Source organism: Mytilus edulis, chromosome 2, assembly GCF_963676685.1.
Source record: "Mytilus edulis chromosome 2, xbMytEdul2.2, whole genome shotgun sequence".
Classification (NCBI taxonomy): Eukaryota; Metazoa; Mollusca; class Bivalvia; order Mytilida; family Mytilidae; genus Mytilus; species Mytilus edulis.
The window spans coordinates 45,128,695-45,156,404 of record NC_092345.1 but is presented as its reverse complement, the minus strand read 5'-3'; the positions used below and the strand labels follow the sequence as shown (position 1 = coordinate 45,156,404).

At 32.1% G+C, this 27,710-nt stretch overlaps 1 protein-coding gene across 2 annotated transcripts in view; it reads right to left on the bottom strand.

Annotated features, from left to right (window-relative positions):
• Window positions 1-24,007: 24,007 nt before the first annotated feature.
• The window catches only part of LOC139512231 (uncharacterized), a 48,990-nt gene continuing 45,287 nt past the window's right edge, over window positions 24,008-27,710 (bottom strand). Inside the window, exons 3-6 of one of the 2 annotated variants that reach the window (XM_071299684.1) lie at window positions 27,587-27,678; window positions 25,514-25,591; window positions 24,741-24,755; window positions 24,008-24,335 (exon numbers count right to left, since the gene is read on the bottom strand). In XM_071299684.1, the coding sequence (XP_071155785.1) occupies window positions 24,088-24,335; window positions 24,741-24,755; window positions 25,514-25,591; window positions 27,587-27,678 (433 nt within the window). In that variant the 3' untranslated portion in view covers window positions 24,008-24,087. The remainder of the gene's footprint in view (window positions 24,336-24,740; window positions 24,756-25,513; window positions 25,592-27,586; window positions 27,679-27,710) is intronic. The other variant, XM_071299683.1, reaches the window with a different exon arrangement.

Sequence of the window (27,710 nt, the reverse complement as noted above, 5' to 3'; positions counted from 1 at the left end):
TTCGAAATCTACATAGGTGTCTTTTACATGCAAGAGATATGGCTCTCTCTTAACACGGGTCGGCCATTTATTGTCCCCTCCCGATGGACTATCATCGTTTATCAAGACCACACTCGCAAAGGTTCTATCAATTGAGTATTAAAGTCAACTTAATATCAAGATTATTTATATAATATATTTCACTTTTTTTACACCAAAAACTTCCATATTTCAGGCCCAAAATTTTGGTGCGTGCATCAATTAACTCTCTTGTGACAACTGTAATGAGTTAGTGTGCTTACCAGGTCATATAGATAAAGGCAGCAGTAGTATACCGCTGCTCAATAGTCATAATTCGATTAAGCAAAAACAAATATGAGTAAAACTAAAACAGGGGGTAACAAATCAACTATAAGAGGAAAGCAATGGAAAAATAGAAAAACTGAAATACAACAAAATCAAACGCCAACATACATAGAAACGGACAAAGATAATAAATGCAATATGACTTGGTACAGGACATTTGAAGCAAAATGTGTGGTTGAACCTGGTTTTATGGCTAGACAAATTTCCCGCTTATATGGCAATGCTTAAAATATCGCTCAACAGACAACACTACGTAACAGGAATACAGTACCAACCAGCGCAAGTAAATTCAGCACAGACCAATACATAAATAGATAGTAAAATAGTACATTACAATATGTGAAGCTTTTACAGGGATGCATATTGTGTACATGTACATGAAGGTGCCATAAAAGTGAGATGAAAGATACCAAAGGGGCAATCAAAGTCATGATAAAACAAATATAATATGACAACGCAGTGGCTGAAACTGGAAAAAGATAAAAACCAGACAAACAACAGTACACTTAACGCAGCATAGAAAGCTTACGGTTGATGCCTAATCCCACCAAGCACTGGAGGTGATTTCAGTTGCTCCGAAAGGATAAGTAAATCCTGTTCCACATGTGTCAGACGTCTTAATATGACACGCTTGTGTGATTTGTTTTTACACGGTTTATTAATTAGCATTACTTTAAAATGCGATATGAGCTAGCTTTCAGTATTAATCTCTGATTTCTACTCATACGAAAATGAAAAAATACAGGTTATCATTAGTTTTTTTTTCGAATTTTTATAAATATATACGTCTAATTTCAATCATTAAACATTTCTGTATTTTATAATAATGGGATTGTTTCATTCTTTCTAAATTCCATCAATATTGAGGTAAAACATGAAAACTTGTTTCCTGTCTTCTTATAGAGAAAACAGGGTTGGTTGGTACCAGATATGGGGTAATTGAAAATGTAATGGTAATTGAGTGTAATGCATTGCAATTTTCCAAGTAATTGAATGTAATGTGTAATTGAGCATTTTTTTAATTACATGTAATAGTAATTTAATTAATTACAATGAAAAATGCAAGTTATGCTAAATTACTTTTGAATAACATTTCAATTACATGTACTTTTATGGTGTAAATGGTCAGAAATTGTGTTTGACATACAGAAATGTTTGCAAAATAGTCTTATAACTTAAAAAAAAATGTGAGAATCATTTATTGTTGTTGTTCAGTTTTTTAGAAAGATCTTAATCTAAATATATTGGTAACATGTATATATTTTCCGGACCATATGAGTATTGGGACCATACGCGTATGGTCATGACCATATGGGTATATACTCAAATGGTCGGGTTAATTAACACTGTTACAGTTTACTTTAAATACTTCTAAACTCTTCATATGGTATGACCGTTCATCAAAAAGACGCTATCATATAGGTTATTTTATTATTATATAATAATAAATAGATAAGCTTAATAAAAATAAAAAGTTTTGCATAGTTAATTTTACTTAATTGTCAAATTTAAAGTAAACACATTTTATACCGATGGTCATTACCGATTTTTTATTACGAGTGAATGGCAATATGTCGACCTAAAAAAATCAAATTCCAAAAATTTCTTAATGAACTGCTATCTATGATGAGTTTATTTACACAAGAAGTAACTGGAAAATAACATAGTTAATTTAAGTAGACATCAGAATGGCCAAAGACCTCGGTATCACTGTACGCAGCTGCAAAAAGGCTAGCTTTTCACTCGCAAACAAAAGGTGTAAATGAAAAGGATCGGGCATAAAATTCTTGCAAATGCAAAAAAGCTATGATACCGTTTGGAAGATAATGTCACACCAAGCCTACATGCAAGAAAAAACTAACTATGGCATTAAATTTTTTACGTAGTTTTTAGCTTATAAAATTAATAAATTGCCATGTTTTTTTAGATATAGTTTTTGTATTATTAAAATGTTTAATATGTTTAAAATCAAGCTCTTATTTTCATAGTATATACCTTTCTATACACTATCCAATTTAGCACATATTTACAACTTCAGTAATCCTTTAATTAGTCTATTGATATGTTTTGGCTGACTAGCTGTAGCTCATTTACATAGTTTTGTAAATCTACTCACTATTATCATTGTAAGATATTGACTTCAGAATGAAAAGAATGTAGTTGCTGGTGTAAGTATGTTTATTGGTATATTTGTATAAAGCTGTGTTTTACTATACATGACAAATTTCAAAACATATAGATAGTTTGCAGTGGCATATTCCAAAAGAGGGTGGTGGAAAACGCTTATTTTGGGAGGGGGGATGATCAATGCTTTGAATAAGAACATACAGTTGAACCCCTCCCCCTTTATTTTGGATTGGAACCCCTTAAAAAATGGATGGATCTGCCCCTGGTATGTTACCATAGGTAGTCTAGTGAATAGTTTACATGCAGGAAATATCTGTCACTGGACATTAAGCAACCAATAATCAATCCATTCATGACGAAATATATCAAGTTGCTTGTATTTCCCTTTACAAGGTTTCATGGTTCACTCTTTTTTTGTGTACAAAGTAATTACATGGAAGATAATATAAATGATTACAAATTTAGATGGCATTTTACTTTAATCAAGTTATAATGAACTACAATGAATATTTGTTACTCTTTATTTAATTGAAAGAAACTTTTAATTGTCAAAAACATTTTTTGATCCAAAGATTAAATAGTGGGATGTTTAAAAATTAATTTGAAAATTAATTACAGACTATTTAGTTTAATTTGGAACACAACATTTTTTTCAAAATAGCCAGTAGCAATTTGTATTTCAATATCTTGATTACGATACAATGAAATCTTACCCTTGTGGTCATTCATGCGTAGTTACTTAGTACACGAAAAAATATGTACTATGAAAGTTAAAGAAATAAAAATGATCCGCTGTAAAAACAATTGGCAATTAATTAGACCAAATGTGTAATAAAACAGCCTAGGGACAATGTCACGATTACATGTATGTTATCTAATTAGCAAAACATTGCTAATATTTATACATGATACAATGTTTGTACTAAACATTATTTTCAATCTAGTGACAAGCATTCTTTTGAATGATTGTAAAGTAAAAAAACAGGTACAATTTTTAAATTATTTATCTATATCGTTTAATTAAGTGGCTTCATTTCTGAGTCAAAATACCCCTTAATGTATTGGCAAGTTCATAGGAACACATTCTCTCTTCTATCAACACATCTGATGATCAAGCAATACCTGCTACATCAGCTCCTGTCGAAACAAAGTGTTCAGACCAGAGAGATTCAGACTAAATGACAAAACATTAAAATACTAATGTTGATCAAATACAATGCTACAACTTTGTTGTAAGCTAATGCTTCATTGCCCATTTGAGGATGCAATTTAATACTTGGTGTCCTAGAACAAATTATTTGGAAGTTTTTTGAAAGCTTTTTAGGATTTTTTTTATCAGGATTTTTATTGTGAGAGTTCTTCGTGTCCTGTTTGTACAAATTTTCTCTTCAATTTATTCCATTAGGAACATATATTGTTATAATTATTCCAGTGGGAATAGAATATATTCCTGAATTTTGTTTCCATTTGAACTTGTATAATGATAGGAACTTCTATTACATGACAGACCCCTAAGATTATTTTAACTTGCTAGGTCATTTTAATAGGAAAATTGATCTGCCAGACAATATTTGGGTCAAGATATGCAATTCAATTCCCATATACGACAACAGTAACCTTCTTCCTTTCATCTGTTCATATCATAAAATGGGATATATATGATGGCTCATTTCGAAGCTAAGCCTCATTTGCACACATGTTCAAGTTTAAAGGTTGAATATTTTACAAATTGGGCAACTCCGGAAATGCCCCACTTAGTACTGCTTTGTGCAAGTGAAAAGTCCTTATTTTCACAATTGGTTCTAACTTAATTGCACTCCATGGGTCTATATTAACAATAAATTGGTTTTTTTTTAGTCCAAAATAATCTTTTTTTTATTAAAGGCATGAAGTATGGCCAAATGCGCACAAAGAATCCGAGGTTTGAATAAGGGGAATTTATTCCTTAGTTTTAAACGCATTCAAAACTTAAATTACAGCAAATTTAAATGAAACAATGTCCGAAATTTTATTGCCGTTATGTCAGAAGAAAAGTGCATAAAATATTACTTTCTTACCATTAGGCACGCAACACTCGATCAATCTGGCTAACAAGTTGTTTATTTCAAAATCATCTAATAGGTTTTAACTAATATAGGTGTTGAAAAAGTAACTTAGAACCTTTGAGTTATCATTCTTTGATTGAAAGAATAAAATGGGCTTTTTCGATTATATGCACAGTGTGTTCATCAACAGACAGTCGTGGTCCTCAATGTATGAAGGAACGAAGGTCGTTTTTCTTTGTACGGTTTTTGCATTTGAAGTGCTCGCATCGAATCTGTTTATAGACAACAAAACTAGATTAATATTCAATGATCTAATGTGTTTTTCCCTGTTGATTTTTTAATCTGGAATAGCATATGATTGGGCTAGTTACCAATAGTTCCTTAAGGGAATTATTGCATTGGTGATTATTTTTGAAATAGCTTTGGTTATTTTAGGATATTTTCCCGATAAAGTTGTCACTGTTCTGCGTGTTTTATATTTTGTTTATCGATTATACAATGTTTCAAAAAATATACATTGTAATTTAAGAAATAGTTCTCTTATGAACCCACCATATCAGAAAAAAACAACACTTTTAAGATTAAAATTATACTAAAAAACAGATACATACGCGTCATATAGAAGACTTATACATCTATCATCTTGCAACTGACATGTATATAAATTCGGTTCAAAATATAACTATACAACATACATATAAAATAAATCAAGACAAAGTCCTTATAACGAGTAAGATTTTTTTTTAAACCGCGTGACAGGCATCGGTTTCCGTACAAACATTTTATTTACGGTTAAAAGTAAAAAATTGATAGAAAGTAGTAGATATATATCTAAACTGAGTGCAAATGAATACGCATTACTTGTAAATTTAAAATATTAAAAAAAATATTAATATTTTTTTGAATGATTACCTATATCGGATTGAAAATGAATTGTCAGACTTCTTTCGACAACTTTACGCTTGAATGATTTTAGAAAAAAAGATACGAGCTTGGTTGCAGAAAAGTGGGGAGAGTGGACTGCAGCGCTATTTTACGTAAAAGTGATTTTCTCATGTTTGTTTTGGAAAGCCTTGCTTAAGAATTGAAATTTCCCATCCTTTTTTGTAAGCCACTGCAATAAACTAAGGCGGAGATACCAAGAAATTCAGACTACCAGAGACATGAAGTTTGGGGCATGGTGCAAGGTGGCATTTCAAGTCGTGAAATTGCACACAGTATTTGGCCTCAACAATTACCAGACTCATCAAAAGATTCAACCAAACTGGATCTTTGAATGATAGGCCACGTCCCAGAATACAGAGAGCAACTACTGCCCAACAGGACCGGTACACTCGTCTTCAGCACCTGCGAGATCGTTTCCGTACGGTTGTCGAATCAGCACGAGAGAATGTCGGCGTTCATAGGAGACAAATTGGAGCAAACACGGTAAGAAGCCGTTTGCGCAGCAGTGAAAAAAGGGCACGGCGGCCTTTCCGTGGTAACATGCTGACAGCAGTATGACACCAAAATCGCCTTAGATGGACACAACTTCGTCAGAGATGGTTACACAGGCAATGGACAACTGTCTTATGGACGGACGAATCAAGAACCCATCTTCGCCGTAGTGATGGAAGAATTCGTGTGTAGAGACGACGATGAGAACGCTATGCATATTCATGTATCCAAGACACAGATCGTTGGAGTGGTGGTAGTGTCATGGTATGGTGAGTAATACCGTTCAACCATCAAACTCCACTCACCACTATCAATAGAAATTTAAACGCCCAACGCTACATCGATTAAATTATGGCTAGGCATCAAGATGTTAATGTTTTTCAACAAGATAACGCTCGAGCACACTTCGCTAGACTCACAACTGAGTTCATCAATAACAACCATGTTCAGATATTACCATGGCCACCTTTTCGCCGGATTTGAGTCCAATTGAACAATTATGGGACCAAATTGGACAAGTCGTAAGACGCCGACAGCCACTACCAGTTACGCTGTGCCATTTTCAAATTGCATTGCGGGAAGAATGGAAAAACATTACACAACACCGTGTCCAACGTCTGGTCAGGTAAATGCCACGTCGGTGTAGAAATTGCGTTACAGCGGTGGACACATTAGTTTTTGAGACTGATAGTTAGTGAATTGTATCGCTGTGTTGCACGAACGCATTGCATTCGAATCGTGGTAATTGAACATGTTGACTTTTATCTTTAGATATACCCATAAATTGTCATTAACAATTACTGCTTGTAAAGAAATTTTTTTTTTTGTATACAAATGTTATTTTTAAAAAACAATTGTTGCGTTATCATTGGCACTCAGAATATATTAAGAAAGTATACATTTGTCTTAAATACCCTGCAAACTGCAAAACAGAATGCCTCATGCAAAACATTCAAATCATTCTTGTTTTTTTTTACATGAATTGTCAATATCACGTTCAGCAATACAGCTGGGGAGCGAATTTAAATGGAAAATGTGTATGTTTACATGGTTACCGAACTGAGATTGACATATAAACGTTAATATGTGAAAGAAACTGTCTACCATTTATTTAAGGAAATTTCATTGAAAGCAAAAATTAAAATTAAATTTTTGTATATTTGAAAAAAAAACCAATCAACTTATTCAAGTCAATACCTTCTGATAGTTACAAAGGAAAATTGCTGTAAGTCGATCTAGTTCTCTTTGATCATACATGTGCATTTCAGTTAATTGTTTAATCAATAACCTTGCTACAAAAATAAACATAACATTATGTTGATACGTGACAATGTTCAGGAACTTGTTTTATTTTTTTCCTGTAACAAGTTTTTGACATGATGTTGAATATTAAAGTTTCTGAACATAAGTATAAAAATATCGATTTTCTTCATCATTTGTTTCTCGGTAATTGGGTACAACTTAACATTGCAGATATGAATGTAATAATATGTTCTTCTATGAACACTTTTCTAGTGTATTTTTGAAGGTCCAATAAACTCATCATAGATACAAGGATTGTAATTTGTATTTCGCCAGACGCGCGTTCATTCTACAAATGACTCAGCAGTGACGCTCGAATCAAAAGAAGTAAAAAAGGCCAAATAAAGAACGAAATGGAGGACCAAAACCGCCATAAAGATCTGCAGGTAATCTGTCAAAAAGCCTTAGTTTTTCAAAACTTTAAAGTTTTGTGAACAGTAAATTTATAATTTTGACCAAAAATGATTAACACAATCAAATTCACACTTTCGGGAAAATTATAATCGCTGATTTCGAGGATCCAGTAATTGTATTTAAAAAGAGCGTCAGAAGGTTGTATTTAAATTAGCATTGGTTTCGATTTTGGGAAAAATAGGAACTGTTCAATTATTTTCTTAAGACATCGATTGTACCTTTAAATAATTTATCCAAAGTCATAAGCTGTTTAAATTTGCTACCCAGGTATGTCTTTATTATTTATCTTGGTTATTCTTATGTCTTTATCATTTATATTGGTTTTTTTTATCAATGAGAAAAAAAAACGTACTAAATAAAGAAAAACAATTTATGTGGAAATAGCGGCCACTGTTCACTTCGAATAGCAGAATGCAGACTAATTGATTTAATTGTCAAGTCTGTGTACCATTGGTGACAAAGGATATTTAAGTTCTCCTCAAGGTTAAATACTAAATAGAACGAGGGCCATGATCCCCAAATACATCGACTCATATTCGCATCACTCCCCCCCTTTTTGTTGTCAGGGGAATAACGATAGACAATGTCTAGATCGTAAAAACATTAATGCACTAACTGGTACCAATTCAGACCCAACAACTCATGGTAGACACGAGATGGTCTCAACAGACCTACCGGTAGTAACGCAATAAAGCAAAAACCTTATATGATCCGACGTACAATACTGGAAAAAGTAAAATCACAAAAATACTGAACTCCGAGGAAAATTCAAAACGGAAAGGATCATAACCCTTTAATCTGTAATTTGAAAACTAAATTTAATCAATATTTCATTATCATATGTTCGCTCCCTAAGCTTTACATGGTTTAATTTGCATCGGATAAAATTGTATTATGCACTTATTACACTTAACTGCCTTAAGCTTGTCGATTATATTTAAGGTCGGTTTGGTTGTTTAATGGTGTTCCCAACAAATGAGCCATTTTGTTACGTGATATACATGTAAGATTCAAATCTATGACATCAAAACTGTATTCTTCTTAAATCTACGTCCTGCTAAACTCTGTCTCGTGACGTCATGACACTCGTATGTGTGGCCCTTTGTTCAACCTAAAATATGTGTTTTTCTTTAGACTTATGTCCCGCGATGTCATAAAACTGAAACATTTGACGCCTTTGTTATTCAAATTAAAGTCCTTATTTATAATGTAGACTATCTGTTAAGGAATGTGACTTCGATCAACTTGTAAAAATTAAGAAAAAAATTTAGCTACTTCATTTATATGATTTTAAGTTTAAAGCACATAATTTTATTTGTTTATACACAGTTTTGATTTAGAAGAAAACTGACATGGTTAGAAAATACAAATAATAGCACCATCAAAAAATTAATTTTCTTCTCATGTTTATAAAATAACTCGATTACAAACTCAATCCCAATTAAATATTATTGTACGTGTCTGTAAATAAAAACAAATCTATTTTATTTTTTGAAATTTATTTGGGATAAAATAATCGTAACAAATATAACAAGAAAAAATTAAAAGAAAAGAAAATGAAAAAAGACACGAAGCTATGTTACCGTTTGGCCTTCACGAAATTTTTACCTTTTTGACCGAAAATATATACATCAATTTGTTTTACTTTGGTAATAGGAATTTGGTTAATTGTTTAATCGATACCCTTGCTATGAACATAGACATAAATAAAGGCAACAGTAGTATACCGCTGTTCAAAACTCATAAATTCATGGACAAAATACAAAATCGGGGTAACAAACTAAAACCGAGGGAAACGCATTAAATATAAGAGGAGAACAACGACATAACACTAAAATGTAACACACATAGACAAAATCCCACGAGAATAACAAATATAAAATATAACATATATATATAACATAAAAACCAAATCCATGAATTTGGGATAGACAAGTACCGTGACACGTCTTATCGCAATAAGAATTTACACTCAAAAATAAGAGAAAACAAACGACACAACGTTATAATGTAATACACACAGAAACGAACTAATGGCCATATTCCTGACTTGGTACAGGGCATTTTTAAAGGAAAAAATGGTGGGTTGAACCTGGTTTTGTGGCATGCCAAACCTCGCACTTTTATGGCCATGTGAAATATAACATCAAAATGACAACACATGACTACAATATAAATAAATTGGAGAACACAATTGACAAAGAATCACATGAACAACAACCAACAAAAGGCAACAAGTTCAAAATTTTAATACGCCAGAAGTGTATTTTGTCCACACAAGACCTACGTGTGACGCCCAGATACAAAAGTTTGAAAGCCGAAACGAGTACAGAGTTGAACAGCATCGAGGACCAAAAGATCAAAAAGGTTGTGCCAAAAACGGCAAGGGTTTTCTGTTAGTTACCAGAAAATCCCTATAATTTAGAATAATTTATACTTTTGCAAACAGTAAATTTTATAACATTAATATTTAAATTGATAATAACATTAATTCAATACGTGTAAATGTTGAGAAACTATATTTTTATTTCATGTGTAACAAGTGTTTGATTTAATTGACTAACCATGCTTAATAAAAATCTGAACAAAAGTTTTTAAATGTACCTATAAATCGTTTTAAAATTGTTAGGTACAACTTTACTTTGCAGACATAAATGTAAGAACATTTAAAAAAAATGTTTTTCTACACTTTACAAGTGAACTTTTGAAGGTTAAAATTACCAGCGTAATCATGTTCGGCGAAAACATATAATCGATCAAGACAAATGATTGTGAGAAAGAAGCCGTTCGATTTGAAACTCTCATTTTGAACGTTGAATTTTGCAATTCTACAATTTATTGAGAGAGAACATTAGAATATGATAGTTAAATGAGACACGAGAAATCTAAAGGGACATACAAACTCATTTAGCTAGAATAAACTAACAATGCCATGGTTGAAATAAAAAAAAAAAAATTGGATTTGGTTTCGCTTTTCCAAAGATTATTGTTTAAATATTGCCTTAATGCATCAGTTATATTTGCAGAAAAGTTGCTTCCAGAGTAGTCTTCATTATTTAGTTAGAATATTTAATCCATACCAGTATCATAGTCAAAGAAACATTTAAATAAAAGGATTGACGTTTAATTTGGGTGTTTCATCTTTACTGCAAATCTAAATTAATTAAAGTTTCTTACTTTTAAGTTTAGAATAAATTATGAGGCAACCAAGGCCGATTTCAAATGACCTAATTAAGTAATCTTTTAGTTTCATTATTTATCAGATATTTTTACACAACTTTGTACACACACAATTAAAAGTTAATGTTTTAAATGTTGGTTTTTGTAAAAATACAAGGTTGGATTACTTCCCTATTAAATTAGAGCTTCTTTGGAAAATATTATAATTTAATTCATGTCTAAGCTGCGATTAATCAAGGATTAATATGATATTGGTTTTTTTTCGAAGAAAAGAACATGTGAATAAACCAAAGGGCAGGCAATTTCTTGTAAAATCAGTGCTTTAATCATCTGTAATAAATTCAATCATAACTTAGAGAAGTAAAAGATACCAAAGGGATATTTAAGGATATATAATAAGGTTACTTTAAGAATGAATTGCTTGAAATTTTTTTTAAAAATAGCATTACTAGAAGCTGACAAAACTGCAATAAACTTTATACAGGCCAAAAGTCAGCACTTCTGTGTTGGCATGAATTATCATTGCTATGGTCATTGAATTAGATTGCTTTAGCTGCATTTGACTTTTCGGCATTTTGATTCCTCAATGCTGGTAGCTTCGTACTGTATTTGGCCTTTTTATTTTGTCTTTATTCTAGCGTTGCTGATGATTCTTGTATTATCTTTGATCTAATTCTAATATGGAATTTAATGCGACTATCACACAAGTGAGTGGTTTAGCGCTATAAAACCAAGTTCAATCCACCATTTTCTATATTTGAGAATGCCAGTCAGGAATATGACAGTTTTTGTCCATTCGTTTGAAATATTTTATCATTTGATTTTGTCATTTGATTAGGGATTTTCCGTTTTGAATTTTCCTCGGAGTTCAGTATTTTAGTTATTTCACTTTTTTTATTCACTTTAAATGAAACTGCCTAAAGAATATAGAATTATGGGGAACAAATCCGAACAATTCTACTTTTACGTTATTAAAGGGGAGATTACCGCTGATCAATTGATATGGTTTTGGATATATAGATTGAGAGTGATAATATCGTTCTACACGTATAATAGTGGTGGAATCTGTTTCTCTAATGATTTGAAGACCTTCTTTTCAAAGATTTGAAGAAATATGTGTACCTTTTATGTGACGGTATAAAGCATGGTCGCCTTTTTTCATGACTTCACAATAGGAAAATTCAACGTCACAACAAAATTTCGACCAATCATTTGCCGAGAACAGATTTTTCACTAGTGAGGAGAAATGTTTTTCTCACACCGATCAAGAAATGTGAAAATAGCGCAAAAATTCTAGAAATAAACGTTTCCCCCTGCTGTAAGAGATTCGTTCATATAATGTTTAGTAATTGTTTTCATAATATCTTTTCATCTTTGATTCTTGACTTATTCAATTTGAAAAGCGTCAAGTAATGATTAATAAATGTTTTGTTTTATTTTTATTTTTCAACTCTTAATATCTATTCGCTTCTGATGTGTGGTTTAACACTCATGATTTAAATTCGTGATTATTTCGGTCCATTTTAAAAATCTATTTCTGTTTCTGATAAAATCATTTATCTAAAAATTGAGAATTCAAACGGTGAATGTTTATAATACACAAAATACAAATATACAAATTATGGAGAAACATCTGCTTATTTATACAGTTTTTAACTTGTATTTTACATGTATGTTGTAATTGTTTTTCACATATATGCTGATTTATACAAATATATGCATTAAACAATTTATTTTTTCTTAAATGACGACATTGTTTAGTATAAGCCGTCACAGACGTCGAGCTTTCATATTTTATGGCACACGAAATGAAATCATAAAAATCTACGGGCAGCAAAAGGGTTAAACTTTAATTTTTGATATTTCAAAGTGCACATGTTTTACTCACCAGTCGCGACGTCGTCTTTTGTTTATTACAGTATACTTGTTATTAAATTGTTGGTTTATTTTATTTCTTTTTTTCTATTTAGTGGTTTTATTCAGAATGTGTGTTTACATATAGTACAACATTACCAAAGCAGTACAATATGAACTCAATGAAAACAAAACGCAAATAAACAACAAAAAATTACAATGATCAAAATATTTCTATGGACTACACGACGCAAATTGTAAGTTACCCAGGTGCGTCGGATTAAAACGTAAGATTAAGCTCTTAAAACAAGGCAAAAATAAATCTGAAGGTAAGAACTTTGGATAGTTAACAGTTCCTCTCCTATTTAAATGTATGATAAAGCGTATTAAGGCCCTTGGGCTGATATTGGTATCTCGGAATGATACGGCATGTGATATGAATTTTGCCTTGTATTATTATCTATATGTCTTATCACTACTAGTGTGGAATTTATACATTTACAGCCACACTATTAAAAAAACGGGAAATGTGACTTCATAGTTGTTGAACAATCAAGTAGATGTTAATTCTATCATGTATAAAGAACAGCCTGAAGTTGATAGATGACATCACATGACGTCAGAAGGCCCGACATGAAAACAATTCCTGGATGATGGACAAAGCAAGAAAGTTCTTTCTAATAAGTTAAAATTAATTTCAAATCTTTTTTCCTACGCAGACCTAGAATTATGAAAAAGGGGTCATACACTATAAAACGTTAAGAGTTTGACAGATTTAAAGTCTATGCAATTACCATATAGCTCCATTAGGTGGCTCAGCACCCTCCCTCCCAAAAAAATACCAATACTTTGACAATTACATTTAATTCTCAACATGTTTGATCTTTGTTTTTGCACCGAGTAGCCTTGCCAATGACAATAGCTTAAATTACAACTAATCAATTGTCACTATTCTAATTGTGCATCTCAGGCCATAAACGGTTTGTTGAATTGTTCGTTGTATATAATCTAGTTTTTATTAAAGTGTTTTGTGAACTGTTTTTTGCTTTTTTCTTGTGATATGTATGTAGTTTGTCGTTCCCCGACTAGTGGTTTCAATTTGTCCCCTTAGTTTCTTCCTTTTTCTACCACATTAACTTTTGTTTGATAGAATATCAAGTACACATTCGCCCTTGTATAAGCTAGTACTTAGATAACAAGTGTAACCTAATTATTGAGCTTTGGAAAAACCATTATGGATATATTTGCCTTGGAATTGCTCAATATTTTAAGTTATTAAACAAGACATTACATATATATAATCGCAGATTGTTGATTTAATCTGCTGCCATTCATTCAAAAGAGGGACGAAAGATACCAAAGGGACAGTCAAACTCATAAATCTAAAACAAACTGACAACGCCAAGACAAAAAAATGAAACAGAAAAACAATAGTACACATGCCACAACATAGAAAACTAAAGAATAAACAACACGAACCCCACCAAAAACTAGGGGTGATCTCAGGTGCTCCGGAAGGGTAAGCAGATCCTGCTCCACATGTGGCACCCGTCGTGTTGCTTATTTGATTACAAATCCGGTAAATAGTCTAATTCGGTAGGTCACATTCATGAAAGGGAAGGGGATTGTAGTTACGACGTAAGGAACATATCCGATATCATTTGTGAAACGGTTATTCCATAACGGTCAACCAACTCGTGATGGCGTCCGTAAAATTTACGAAGGGATGATTTCAACTTCACCATTTGGAACTCTTGGTTTAATAGCTTCCTTGTGAGCAGTAACCCTCTATCAAGAAAATCATGATAGAAAATGCAAGCACGGGTATATCGTATCAATTGGGAGATATATACCCCGTATGCAGGTGCTGCTGGAATGTTGCTACTTAGAAATGGAAAGTTCGCAATTGGAAAGCTGAAATCATATCTTTTGTCGTAAAGTTTTGTTTTCAACCGACCCTCATTGTCAATTTCTAGATGTAAGTCAAGATATGAAGCCGACTTAACTGTATCTGTAGTATCCTTTATCTCCAATTCGATGGGGTAGATGCGTTCCACATAGTCACCAAATTTTGAATTGTTTAGTAAAAGAACGTAATCTATATAGCGGAAAGTAGAGTTAAAGGATATTGCTAACTTCTTATCTTTCTTCCTAAGAAGTTCCTGCATGAAGTCAGCCTCATAATAATAAAGAAACAAGTGTTTTTCTTGAAAGAAACAGGTTAGTAGTCTAAATGTAGTCAATTGAATTTTATTTGCAACCATTTATGTACGTTTCAGCAATAAAGTTTATTGACAGTTTGTAGATATTCCTATAGACACACATCATTCCCCTGTAATAGATGAGTAATTCCTGTATTGTTATGAACTACAATTTATTCAAAAAGTCATTCATTTCTAATGCGACTGTCATACAAACAAGAGGTTAATATATAAAAAAAAGATATGGTATGATTGCCAATCAGACAACTCTCAACAAGAGACCAAATGACCCAGAAATTAACAACTATAGGTCACTATACGACCTTAAACAATGATCATAGCCAATACCGCATAGTCAGCTATAAAAGTTCACAAAATGATAAATGTAAAATGATTCAATCGAGAAAACTAACGACCCAATTTATGTACAAAAAATGAACGAAAAAGAAATATAAAACACATCAACTAACGACAACCACTTAATTACAGCCTCCTGACTTGGGACAGGCACATACATACAGAATGTGGCGGGGTTAAACATGTAAGCGGGATCCCAACCCTCCCATAACCTTGGGCAGTGGTGTTACAGTTCCACATAAGAACTAACTATAAAAATCAGTTGGAAAAAGACTTAACTCATCAGATGAATACAAATAGAAATACATCGAACAAAAGAACAGAGTGGAAATGGCTTGGTACTTATATATCCCAACAACAAAAAGACAAGCCAGCTTAAAGACGAGGTGTAATTCCCCATGTTCTACATTATGATATACCTGTACAAGGTCAGGAATATGTTTGTTGTTTTCCATTCGTTTGATGTGTTAAAAAAGCTTTTGATTTTGCCATTTAAGAAGGGACTTTCCGATTTGAATTTAACTCGGAGTTCGGTATTTTTGTTATTTTACTTTTATGATACAAAATTGGACTCATTCTGTCAAAACGTCTAATACAATTGTAAAAACTGTATGAACAAATAACGATATTTAAAAAAAATTATTTTAGAATAAATCATTATTAATTTAATTTCAAAACTTCTAGATGAAAATCAGAAAATAATGTGATATGATTGCCAATAAGACAACTACCCAATTCAGTTCAAATGAAACGATTTTAACAATTATAGGCAACCACGTCCTCCAAGTAAAGGGAAAAACTTCATCGCACAAAGTTCGAAACTAACGGCATTGTTTATCACAAAACAATTGTCGAAAAATAATTATGACAGACATGAACCCATAAAAAAAATCTTGAACGACAGTTTCCTGACAATCACATACAGAATGGGGTAGCATGTTTGTGAGCGCTCAACCCTCTCCTAACCTTGGATAATGGTTGATTAGCACAACAAAAGAACAAACTGTAAAAATTAAAAACAGTTGGCTTCACTTTAGTCTCAAAAGTTTGGTGCGAAGCACAACGACAACTATTAGAATAAAAAAAGCCTCATAGACACAAAGCTAGTTCAAAGTCAATTACAACTTATCAATAAATTATGTTCACCCAGATAAAACTATCAATCAATACGCAACCCTTGAGTTTAGTGTATAGACGTAATAACCAGTCTGGAGACGCATGACCTTGTCTGACTAAGGACAATGGAACCTAACTACATAAATTTATTAATATATTTGTATTTAGTTGGCTTGCGCCACATGTGCATGACATATTTGTTTATTCAAGTTTGATAATATTACACTTTCTTAACAAATGATGTTTAAATGTCACTCTTTTTCAGCAACTAAATATAAGTAAATTTTTTCTATAACTGTTTAAATTTTCGTGTAAAAAGGTAAAAAAGGTTCATGCTTATACATTGATTGTTAGGATGCAAGGCCTTATAGGGTTTAAGGGAAAAGAAGAAACATGGCTCAGCAAATCGATTTAATTGAGATAAAGTTTTAATTTCAGTGTCAGAAACGCACAAATCAATCCTGCTAATATCATTCCGTCTTGAATTCAATTAGTATTTTAAAAAATATGCGACATCAATATTTGTTAGTGCTAAAAGTTTTATGATAACTTGGAGCTGAACTATTTATTTAATCATTTAATCAACGCAAAATTCCTCAAGAATTCCAATAACGTAATTGCAATCTGTTCCTTTCTAAAAATTTCAAACATTATATTCATCAGATCACATCTTTACATGATACATTGACAAAACGTCATATATATAAAGAATATATGAAAACTACATAAAGAAAACGTTAACGCTACAGCATTTGCTCATTAAAGCTGTAGAAAATTAAGAAATTACTTACAAATTTCACGCACAAAAATCTGGCTAAAGAAAATGAGACAAACAATTCATGAATTTATTGACACATAAAAAGTAAAATCACAAAAATACTGAACTGCGAGGAAAATTCAAAATGGAAAGTTCCTAATAAAATGGTAAAATCAAATGATAAAACACATCAAACGAATGGACAAAAACTGTCATATTCCAGGCTGTGTGCAGGGATTTTCAAATGCAGAAAATGGTGGATTGAACCTGGTTTTATAGCGCTAAACCTCTCATTTGTATGACAGTCGCATCAAATTCCATGATATTTACAACAATGCTTGAACAAAACAGACATAATAGGTAAAATTGTCAAAATATGAGTACAGCAGTCATCACTGTGTCACAAATCTAAAAAAAAACAAATATTTAACAAAGAACCATAAAAAGGATCTATCAAATTTAACAACCAAATGCAATGCTTCGGGTGTTTGACGTATATATATATGCAGAATTGTATTATAACGTGTGTTGATACCGTACAAATATCATAATTTATATATTACATGTGGAATATTCTTTCTTTAGTTTTCTATGTTGTTTCTTATGTACTATTGTTTGTCAGTTTGTCTTTTTTTTCCTTTTTAGACATTGCGTTGTCTGTTTATTTTCGATTTATGAGTTTGACTGTTTCTCTTGTATCTTTCGCCCCTCTTTCATTGAACAATCAATTCGGTTGATATAGTTATCATGCTCTGCCCGTATTACACGTTGCCAACAACATGCTGACTGCTCTGTAACCATAGCTGTGCAACATAAGTTTAAAATTAATATTGTATTTGCGACGGCTTTCAAAGAACGAATGAATATAGTAGATATCACTAACTTCTCAGAGGAGAATAATCTATCTAAAACAAGATCACCTTAAAAATCTCTAATCCGTATTGAAATTTTCATCTGAACATTAAAAGAGAGATGAAAGATACCAAAGGGACAGTCAAACTCATAAATCTAAAATAAACTGACAACGCCATGGCTAAAAATTAAAAAGACAAACAATAGTACACATGACACATGACACAACATAGAAAACTAAAGAATAAACAACACGAACCCCACCAAGAACTAGGGGTGATCTCAGGTGCTCCGGAAGGGTAAGCAGATCCTGCTCCACATGTGGCACCCGTCGTGTTGCTTATGTGATAACAAATCCGGTAAATAGTCTAATTCGGTAGTTCACATTCATGAAAGGGAAGGGGATTGTAGTTACGACGTAAGGAACATATCCGATATCATTTGTGAAACTGTTATTCCATAACGGTCAACCAACTCGTGATGGCGTCCGTAAAATTTACGAAGGGATGATTTCAACTTCACCATTTGGAACTCTTGGTTGTGAGCAGAAACCCTTTATCAAGAAAATCATGATAGAAAATGCAAGCACGGGAATATCGTATCAATTGGGAGATATATACCCCGTATGCAGGTGCTGCTGGAATGTTGCTACTTAGAAATGGAAAGTTCACAATTGAAAAGCTGAAATCATCTCTTTTGTCGTAAAGTTTTGTTTTCAGCCGACCCTCATTGTCAATTTCTAGATGTAAGTCAAGATATGAGGCCGACTTAACTGTATTTGTAGTATCCTTTATCTCTAGTTCGATGGGATAGATACGTTCCACATAGTCACCAAATTTTGAATTATTTAGTGAAAGAATATGGTTGTATCTTGATTTTTCTACTATCTGGAGCAAGGCAAAGCACAGGTTGATAAAACGGCATTTGTTTTTAATCGTACATATGCCTGAAAAGATTTTACATATTGAAACAAAAAAATAAAAATAAGTTTAATAAGAACCAGCTATGTAACTATTTCTACATTCCTGAATATGTACCAAAAGCATTCTGCCAGTGTGTGTCTTGTGTATTACAACGGAATAACTGTTTACAAGATGGCTAAATTGTGGACAGAACAATTATTTGAGGTCTTTCCACTTTTCTGTGAAAAGACCTCTTGTATTTGTTCTGATTATTTTTTTACTCTTTTTTTTTCGGCTAATTTTGTTCTTGCGATAAATATTTGTTTCGCTTTGATATTTGGTATATGATATCGAACAGTTTAATTATGCGCCATTGAAATTTACCCTGCATAACCAAATACTTTTCTTTGTAGAAATTATTTCCCCTTACACTGTTTTCCTTGGGACTACATCTCCTCCGTAACCATAAAAGAAAGCGAAATTTTTATTTTATAAAATTGTTCGTTATATCCTTTGCATGATTTGTCCAATTTTGACCGAAGCAATACGAACGCTCTATATGAGAGTTATTTCCCCTGATGCATTTGATTAGGGGGGGTAGGGGGTATTGTAGTTTCTGAGCACACAACTCTTCAACGGATTATGATAAGATTTGTTGTGCAAACTTTTTAGTTTTCAGTTTAATGTTTCGTAGATCTTTTTTTGTCTTTTCGTTTGCCAGATTTGTGATTTGCCTTTTATCTGATTTTAGTTCATAGTTGAAATCCTGGGATCGTCCTTTTCCCTCTAACATATACTTTTGTTCCACAAAATATCAAACAATACAGTGAACTAGTGTAAAGAAGTTAAGAAATACAAGATAAACATGTCGGCAACATCCGGCTATAATCGTTCAATATTTGAAATTATAAATGCAAACTGCTGGATCTTTTTTCATAGTGTTCAAAAGTGAACGAATATTAATACTTTTGATTAGATTCACTCGTTTAGGGTTTCATAGAGTGATTAGAACAGGGGGAAAGGGTCAGTTTAACCCCCAAAATCCTTTAAGTTATATATTCATTATTCAATCATGAAGGATACATAAATACAGTTTCATTCAAGTGTTGAGAGGAATAGATAAATTATATTATCATCTTGCATTCAACTTGGTGTTTAAATCTGCTAATGCTTATACAATTTACTTAATATCAAACAGGACCAAAAAAGAAAGAAGCGAAGATACAAAAAAACGATCAATAGATGAACAGTTTACAAAATTTTATCACAATAGCGAAAACTGCCCATTTGGGCTCATTCGCATTTCTTTTTCATGAATTAAGGTCAGATCTAACAATAATCATTATGGAAGTTAATAACCTATACAAAAGTAAACGAGATAGGTCTTAACTATGATATCAATTAACATTCGAATCTTACTTTGACAAAATAATAGTATCAATTTCCAAACAGTAACAGCAAAATGACCCAAGAAAACAGTCATTTTGTTGTGCATTTCTTTTAGACAATAAATTTAAATTGAAAAAATCGCACCTACTTTATCACAAAAAGATTTATAAAGTGTATTGAAACTAAAAATCAGTTCTTGAAAATAGCTGACTGACAATTTCGATGACCTTGAATTGTTAGAGAATCAAATTTATGTAGCCTTTTTACCCTCGAAAGTTTTCTTCTTTTATAGAATAAACAGATATGCAAAAGATGGGAGGGAGTCATCATTTATAAAAAAAAAATTACATCTAAAATTCTGAGTAAATGATTTGTAGATTGATTTTGATATATGAACATCCCTTAATTAGATTATTTCTTTTTATTCAAAATTACATATTTAATTTCAAAATGTTTTTATCTTGATTTTTGAACCGTCTTGCCTTACTAGCTTAATAGCTTAAATAAATCTGAAGATCCACTAATTATTTTTTTTCTTTTTCTTTTTCATGATTTGGACATTAATTGCGTTTTACCTTTTATGTTTTATTTTAAAACATGGTGGTATTGGTTGTTTTCCCATCTAGAACATTTATACTATAACGAACTATATACTAGCAATCCCAAGCTTCTTTCAGACCAAATGACAAGCGGCAAATTCAACGCATGTTTTGATATAAGCTTTGTTTGAACAAGTCTGAGTCAAATTTTAACATAATAGTCAATTGTCACCCTTCCCGCACACTTTTTTTCTAATTTCGAACCATCTAGTCTTTCTTTTACTCCTTAATGCTGCGTTTTGAACGGAGAAGCAGCAAACCCCAATTTTCAAGTCTTTCGTTTGACCTGATCGGAGATCTGACTAACGACCTCCTGCACACGTGGTTATCAAGCTACAACGAGATCCCCACTTCCTTTATTGTGATTCAAAACAGAAAAAGGATGTCTTTGTGGAAAATATGTGCATTGTGTGTGCAGTCCACATAAAAGATAGTCGAAAGATACCAAAATGATATTAAAACTCATAAGTCGATAATAAACTGACAACACAATGGTTAAAAAGACAAGGACAAACAGGCAAACAACAGTACAAACAACACAACATAGAACATATAGACTAAGCAACATGAATCCCATAAAAAAAGGGGGGGGTAATATCAGGTGATCTGAAATGGTAAGCTGATCTTGCTCCATATGTGACACCCTTCATTTGCTCATGTCAGTTCATGTTAGCTGCTGAAATGTTAATACATAGAAATGAAAAGTTCACAATTGGGAAGCTTACATCATTTTGTGTTGTAAAGTTTTGTTTTCAACCGACCTTTATCGTCAGTTTCGATATGGAAGCAAGATATGAGACATACTTAACTGTATCGGTTGTATCCTTTATCTCAGGCTCGAGGGTATTAATGTGTACATATTCACCAAATTTGAATTATTTAGTAAGACTATCATTTTTATAGGGGAAATTAAAGTTAAAAGATACTGCTAAATTCTATTCTTTCATTCCAATGAATTTCCTGTATGAAGTCAACCTCATATGAATAAAGATACAAGTCGGCTAGACGAGAGGCACAGTTGGTTCCTATGAGAATGCCAATGTATGGAGAAAAACAAATTCTTGAAACGTAATAAATGTGTTGTCAATAAAGAAATCAAGCATTTTGATATTGTTAGTTTCAAATTTAAAATGTCATACATGTTCACATATTATTCCTGAAAAAAGAACATCATGATTTATCTGATTGCTCATAAGTAAAACAATTAAATTTATCTCATACATTAAACTTCAACCTTAATACATAGTTTAAATTATGTCAGGCATATAACTTTGTAAAATAATAGTTTTAAATTGAATCATTTGCGTTCAGTGACATCTGTTTTTCATCAATAATTTCGTCTGAACATGATTTTATTTATATTTCACTGCGAAATTCAATCTCTTAATGGTCTCTTAGAAGGTCGTGGGTTCAGTCTAAGATTGTGCTAAAAATAATTTAACCTTCTCACATGTTCATGCCCACTTCACAAGTAAAAAATCTCAGTAGTTTGTCCTAGTTTTGTCATTTTGAAAATCCAAAGGCTGACTGCAGATCTGTCATTGTCTAAAGTACTTCGGGACAATAATATACTGTCATTTTGCATCGCCACCAACTTTTCTTGATACTATAAAAAAGAAGATGTGGTATGATTGCCAATGAGACAACTATCCACAAAAGACCAAAACTGTTTGTTAACTACCAAACGGCTTATAAATATTTTGCGGCTTTTGGACGCTGTTTCATTAAAATCCACATTCAAACTCTGGTAAAAACAAATAGAGACAATGCCATAGCAAAAACGAAAAATTGACAAAAGGCAACAATTGTATAAAATACAACACAAACCCTGCAAAAAACAAGGGTTATAAGCAACTAGTATAGATCCGAAAGGCAGAAGTCAACATAAGAAGTTATTGCTGTAGACTGTTTGTTATACAGCTGAATGTCTTTCTATTAAGCTATCGAAACATGATCCTTGTAATACGTCAAAGGCCCACAAAAGAGTCAAAACATTGATCAATGGAACTATGAGAAAAAGATGAAAGATACCAGAGGGACATTCGTTCTCATAGTCGAAAATAAACTGTCAATGTAAGAGCTAAAAGAGAACAAGACAAAGAGACAAACAATAGTACAAAACACAACATTGAAAATTAAAGATTAAGCAACACGAAGCTCACCAAAAGCTGGGGGTGATCTCAAGTGGCCCGATAGGGTCAAGAGATGCTGTTTCTCATATGGCATCCGTCGTGTTGCTTATATTTAATTAGTAAAAACCCGGTTATAAGTTTAATTCTGCTGGTCACATTTGTGAAAAAGGGGACGGGATTATAGTATCGACACTATGAACATGTTCGCTATCATCTGTGAAACTGATATTCCATAACGCTCAACCCACTCGTAATGGTGTCCTTAAAATTTAGGATTTCAACATCACCATTTGGAACTATTATTTTGATAGCTTCCTTGTGAGCATTAATCCTCTATCAAGGACATTATGAAAGGAAAACAAACCCAGACATATCGTATCAACTAGAGAATATATATACTATGTGTGCAGGCTCTGGAATATTGTTACATAGAAAAGGAAAGGTCACAATTGGAAAGCTTAAATCATCTCTTTTGTCGTAAAGTTTTGTTTTCAACCGACTCTCATTGTCAATTTCTCTATATAAATAAAGATATGAAGAAGATTTAACTGTATCTGTTGTATCCTTTATCTCTAGTTCGACGTGAAAGATGCGTTCAACATGAGATGTTTCTGTATGAAATTAGTCTCATAATAATAAAGAAACAAGAGGGGCACAGTTGGTTCCCATGTGAATGCTGATTGTTTATTGAAAGTATATATAACATATACTAGATGATTCGAACGAACAAACGTCTATCTACTGCAATATTTTGATTGTTCTTTAGGCTTAATTCCAAATTTAAACAGAGTAAAGCCTATGTATAGTGAAAGTGAAATGAAATTTAAATAAACGAAAAAAAGATAGTTTCATTACACCGGTAGACCCGGCGTCAATTGACGTAAACGAGGTCATTTAACTATCGGCTTTAACTGTAACGTAATAACATAAACATGGGAAATTTAAATCGAAATTGCACGAAATCGAAAGTCGTCTATATGATAAGGATAACTAAAGAATAATTGCTGATATTTATTTTCAATAATTTGCTTTTTCTATTGAAACATGACAGTGGTTCAGCATATTTTTTCTTTTATGTTTAGCCCCTGTAAGAGCTTCTAGAAAATGAACCATAGGTTGATTTCTTCTTCTCTCCGGAATATGAACCATAGGTTGATTTCTTCTTCTCTCCGGAATATTTCCTTTGATATTCCCACTTTTTTCTTTCCTCTTTTTTGCAACTGCTGCAGGCTATGTCATCATTTGGTTGGTTCTTTTCACATCCATTACATTGAATGTCTGTACGATGTTGTACAGGACAGTTCTTTGGTACATCGCATCCTAGATCTAACAAAAAAATAATAATAGCAAAAGTTGTATATTAATTTAATCTACACTTCGTTGGTTTTTTTTCAATAGGAGGAAAATAAAAAAAAAAACAATTTACAAAATTAAAAATAATAGAAGGACACGACACGTACACTAGTTGATTGATGTATCCCTTTAAGATTGTTCGGTCACTTTTATCGATGCAATGTCTATGGGTTTGGGTTGTTTGTTTTATCATTAAACGATGTTATTTATTGACTTATTATTGATTTGTAGTTAATATAAAAAAAAGCAGAATAAACAGATCATTTTCAAGACGTGTACATTGTTAAAAAATTCTTTATCAATACTAAGATAACTTCTGGAATTTTAACTTAATCATTTATAAAAAAAAAAAACATAAGTGTACGGATCCATACTCACAAGTGTTCTCTTTTGCTGAAACAATAATTAAAATAGGAATGTCGATTCTCTGTTCAAAATAAAATCTATGATTAGTTTAATAGGGAGAGAAAACACAATGTTCATTATTATGCATAATTGCTCTACAATAAAAACAATGTGTTAAAAATAAAATTGTTATAGGTGTAAAAAGTTTTTGAGTAAGCTATATACAAACAAAGAGCTGTGATATAATTGCCACTTTCGACCACAGTCTAAATGATGTAAATGTAAGCAACTATGGTATGGGATTTGCTCATTGTTGAAGGCCGTATGGTGACCTATAGTTGTTAATGTCTGTGTCATTTTGGTCTCTTGTGGACAGTTGTCTTATTGGCAATCATACCACATCTTCTTTTTTTATATTTTAATAGGTCATCATAGGTTACTTTTGTTTTTTCTTGATAAATATTGATGGAAATATCTCTTAATATTACAGATACATTTGCATGTGGTGTTGAAATTATTATATCGAAATGTATCGGTATAGTTTTAAAAGTAGAGAGCAGGTGGTAGTGAGTTCGATCCTAGCCGAGTTAAATGAAAACTTGTAATTTGCAAATTATTGATTATAGTTGTGTTGAGGTAGTTGGTAAATATAGACTGATTAAAGTAAAAAGAATTCATGTTATGTCAGTTGCTGTGTTCGTGCCATGTTTGTCTGCAGTCTTACCTGTAAAATGTTCGACTCCAGACTAGAGACCTTAACATGCGATCCAATATTTGTTTTACTATAACATGTAAAGTGTACTTACCGACCCATACTTGTGGCTTGCTGGTAAGATTTCCAGGAGTACAGATGTCGCACAAATTTGGAGGAAAATCCTGTTTGACTGTGATACAAAATAAATCACCATAAAATTTAATTTAGTAATTATTTGGAATACGAAATGTTTAATATAACAAAATAATATGTTTAAAAATCATATGAAGTTTAACGGGCTGGCTAGAGTATTCTTAAACTAATATTACTGTTCGTTTCGTCCCGTATACATTTGGAATATAATGGTATGATTGATTACTTAAAGGAACATAAGTTAACCGATTTTCAAAATTCATAAATCGATAAGAAACACAAATACAGCTAACAAACAAAAACCGAGGGATTCACATGAGTTCAAATAGGATCGAAATCGGAAGCGTCGACAGGATAAACGTCTCCTGCTAGGCATGTATGACCCGCCGTGAAGGTCATCACTCAGTCAAACTTTTACAACAGATAATAGCTAGGACATAGTCAGTAATTTTACAGATCATACGACTATTCTGGTATCTAAAGATAAAACCAAACCATGAAAACATATCGCTTTTGAGTGGAGACATATAAACATTGTATCGGTAAACCGATTTGTGATCATGACCAAAAAACTTATTTAGCGTCAATTTCAAACGTATAACCTTATGACTCAGTTGGAGCAGGGATCACATACCCGTTGATGAAGTTCGAAAAGTGAAAATGCACGAGAGTAATTTAAAACTGAGATAAATGAGATGCAAGAACCCACTGAAATGTAGTAATTAGTTAACAGAAGATCAACAATATATACAAAAGGGACATGAAAAAAACTCTGAAATATGATTTTGTGTTTGTTTTAACAACTCAGTTGAAGCAGTTTTTGTGTAAGGTTCATGCAATTCGTACAGTGTGAACATGCACGAGCGTTATGTAGAAATTAAGATAATTCTTAGATATATGAGATGCAAGCACCCACACATATGTGGTTATTGATTGACAAAACATCAGCGATTAATGTGGAATGGACATTATAGATCTTTGAAGATGTATTTTGTCTTTGTAAAGGCTTTGTACGAGTTCTGCTTCAAATGACAACAAAATTAAGTTGGCAATAGGAGTACACAGTTAAAAAACTGACTCTATGTCACCAAACTCAACAAATATGCTGTCGATGAAACAAACCAACATTTTGATTAAAATTACCATTAACGGAATATTTATTTTTCAATAATTAGCGCGATTCTTTACAAAGTACGAATTCGCATGACCTAAAACAGAATATGTATCTATCCGATTTTTGTAGATATAATGGAAAAGAAAGGCTGTTACCCGTTTAATGAGACGTTGTTTTCGATTTTTCTACTGAGTACGAGGAATAGTAGTGTAAAGTGTAAAAACTCTTTGGTATTACTTTAAAGGTCGTGGTTGAAGGTTTTGCATTATATCTTTAGAATCTTAAGACTCCGAATCTGATTGACACCACTGGTTGAATATAAGTCATCAGAATATCTCTGGTGGTCATTTGTTACTGTAGAAAGGACTGTTGCTAATACTTGTAAAGGAAAGTTAGTCTTACATCTTGAAAACCGGTTTATATATCGTTCTTTATAAGGATTTTGTGAACATTAGGTATCCAGAAAAACACAGAAGATTTGAATGGTTCTTTTTATGGTAATACGAAAGGAGAAGAAAGACTGATTGACACATTCCTGATGTATTTTCTTTCGAAATTATTTTAATGCAAAAATTGTATTTTATTTGAACACAGACCAAACAATCTAATTAATTTACTAAAATACAAACCGATAAAGAATCATTTAATGTAATATCTATTCCTTTAGAAACAAACGTTAAAAACAGGATGTAACCAATGGTTACCGGAAACACTGCATTGTAAGAAAATTCAAAGTATAATGTACAATAACAATCAGACAAATGAAACTGAATTGTTCATAGAAAAGATACCAGCAATTGATCACCAAACAATAAATCTATTATAATATATTTCACTTTCTATCATTGTAATATTTTCCTGTCTACATCCTTTCTGTATTTCTTTTTTCTTTACTACATTTTAGATGATTGAACTTACATAGAGGTGTTTCTATCACCACAAAGCTGTCATCACACACGTCGTTAATTTTTAAACATCTGTATCTGTAATCGTCTTTATTGACACCTCGTCTGAATAAAAGAAAACCATGATGTATCATCAA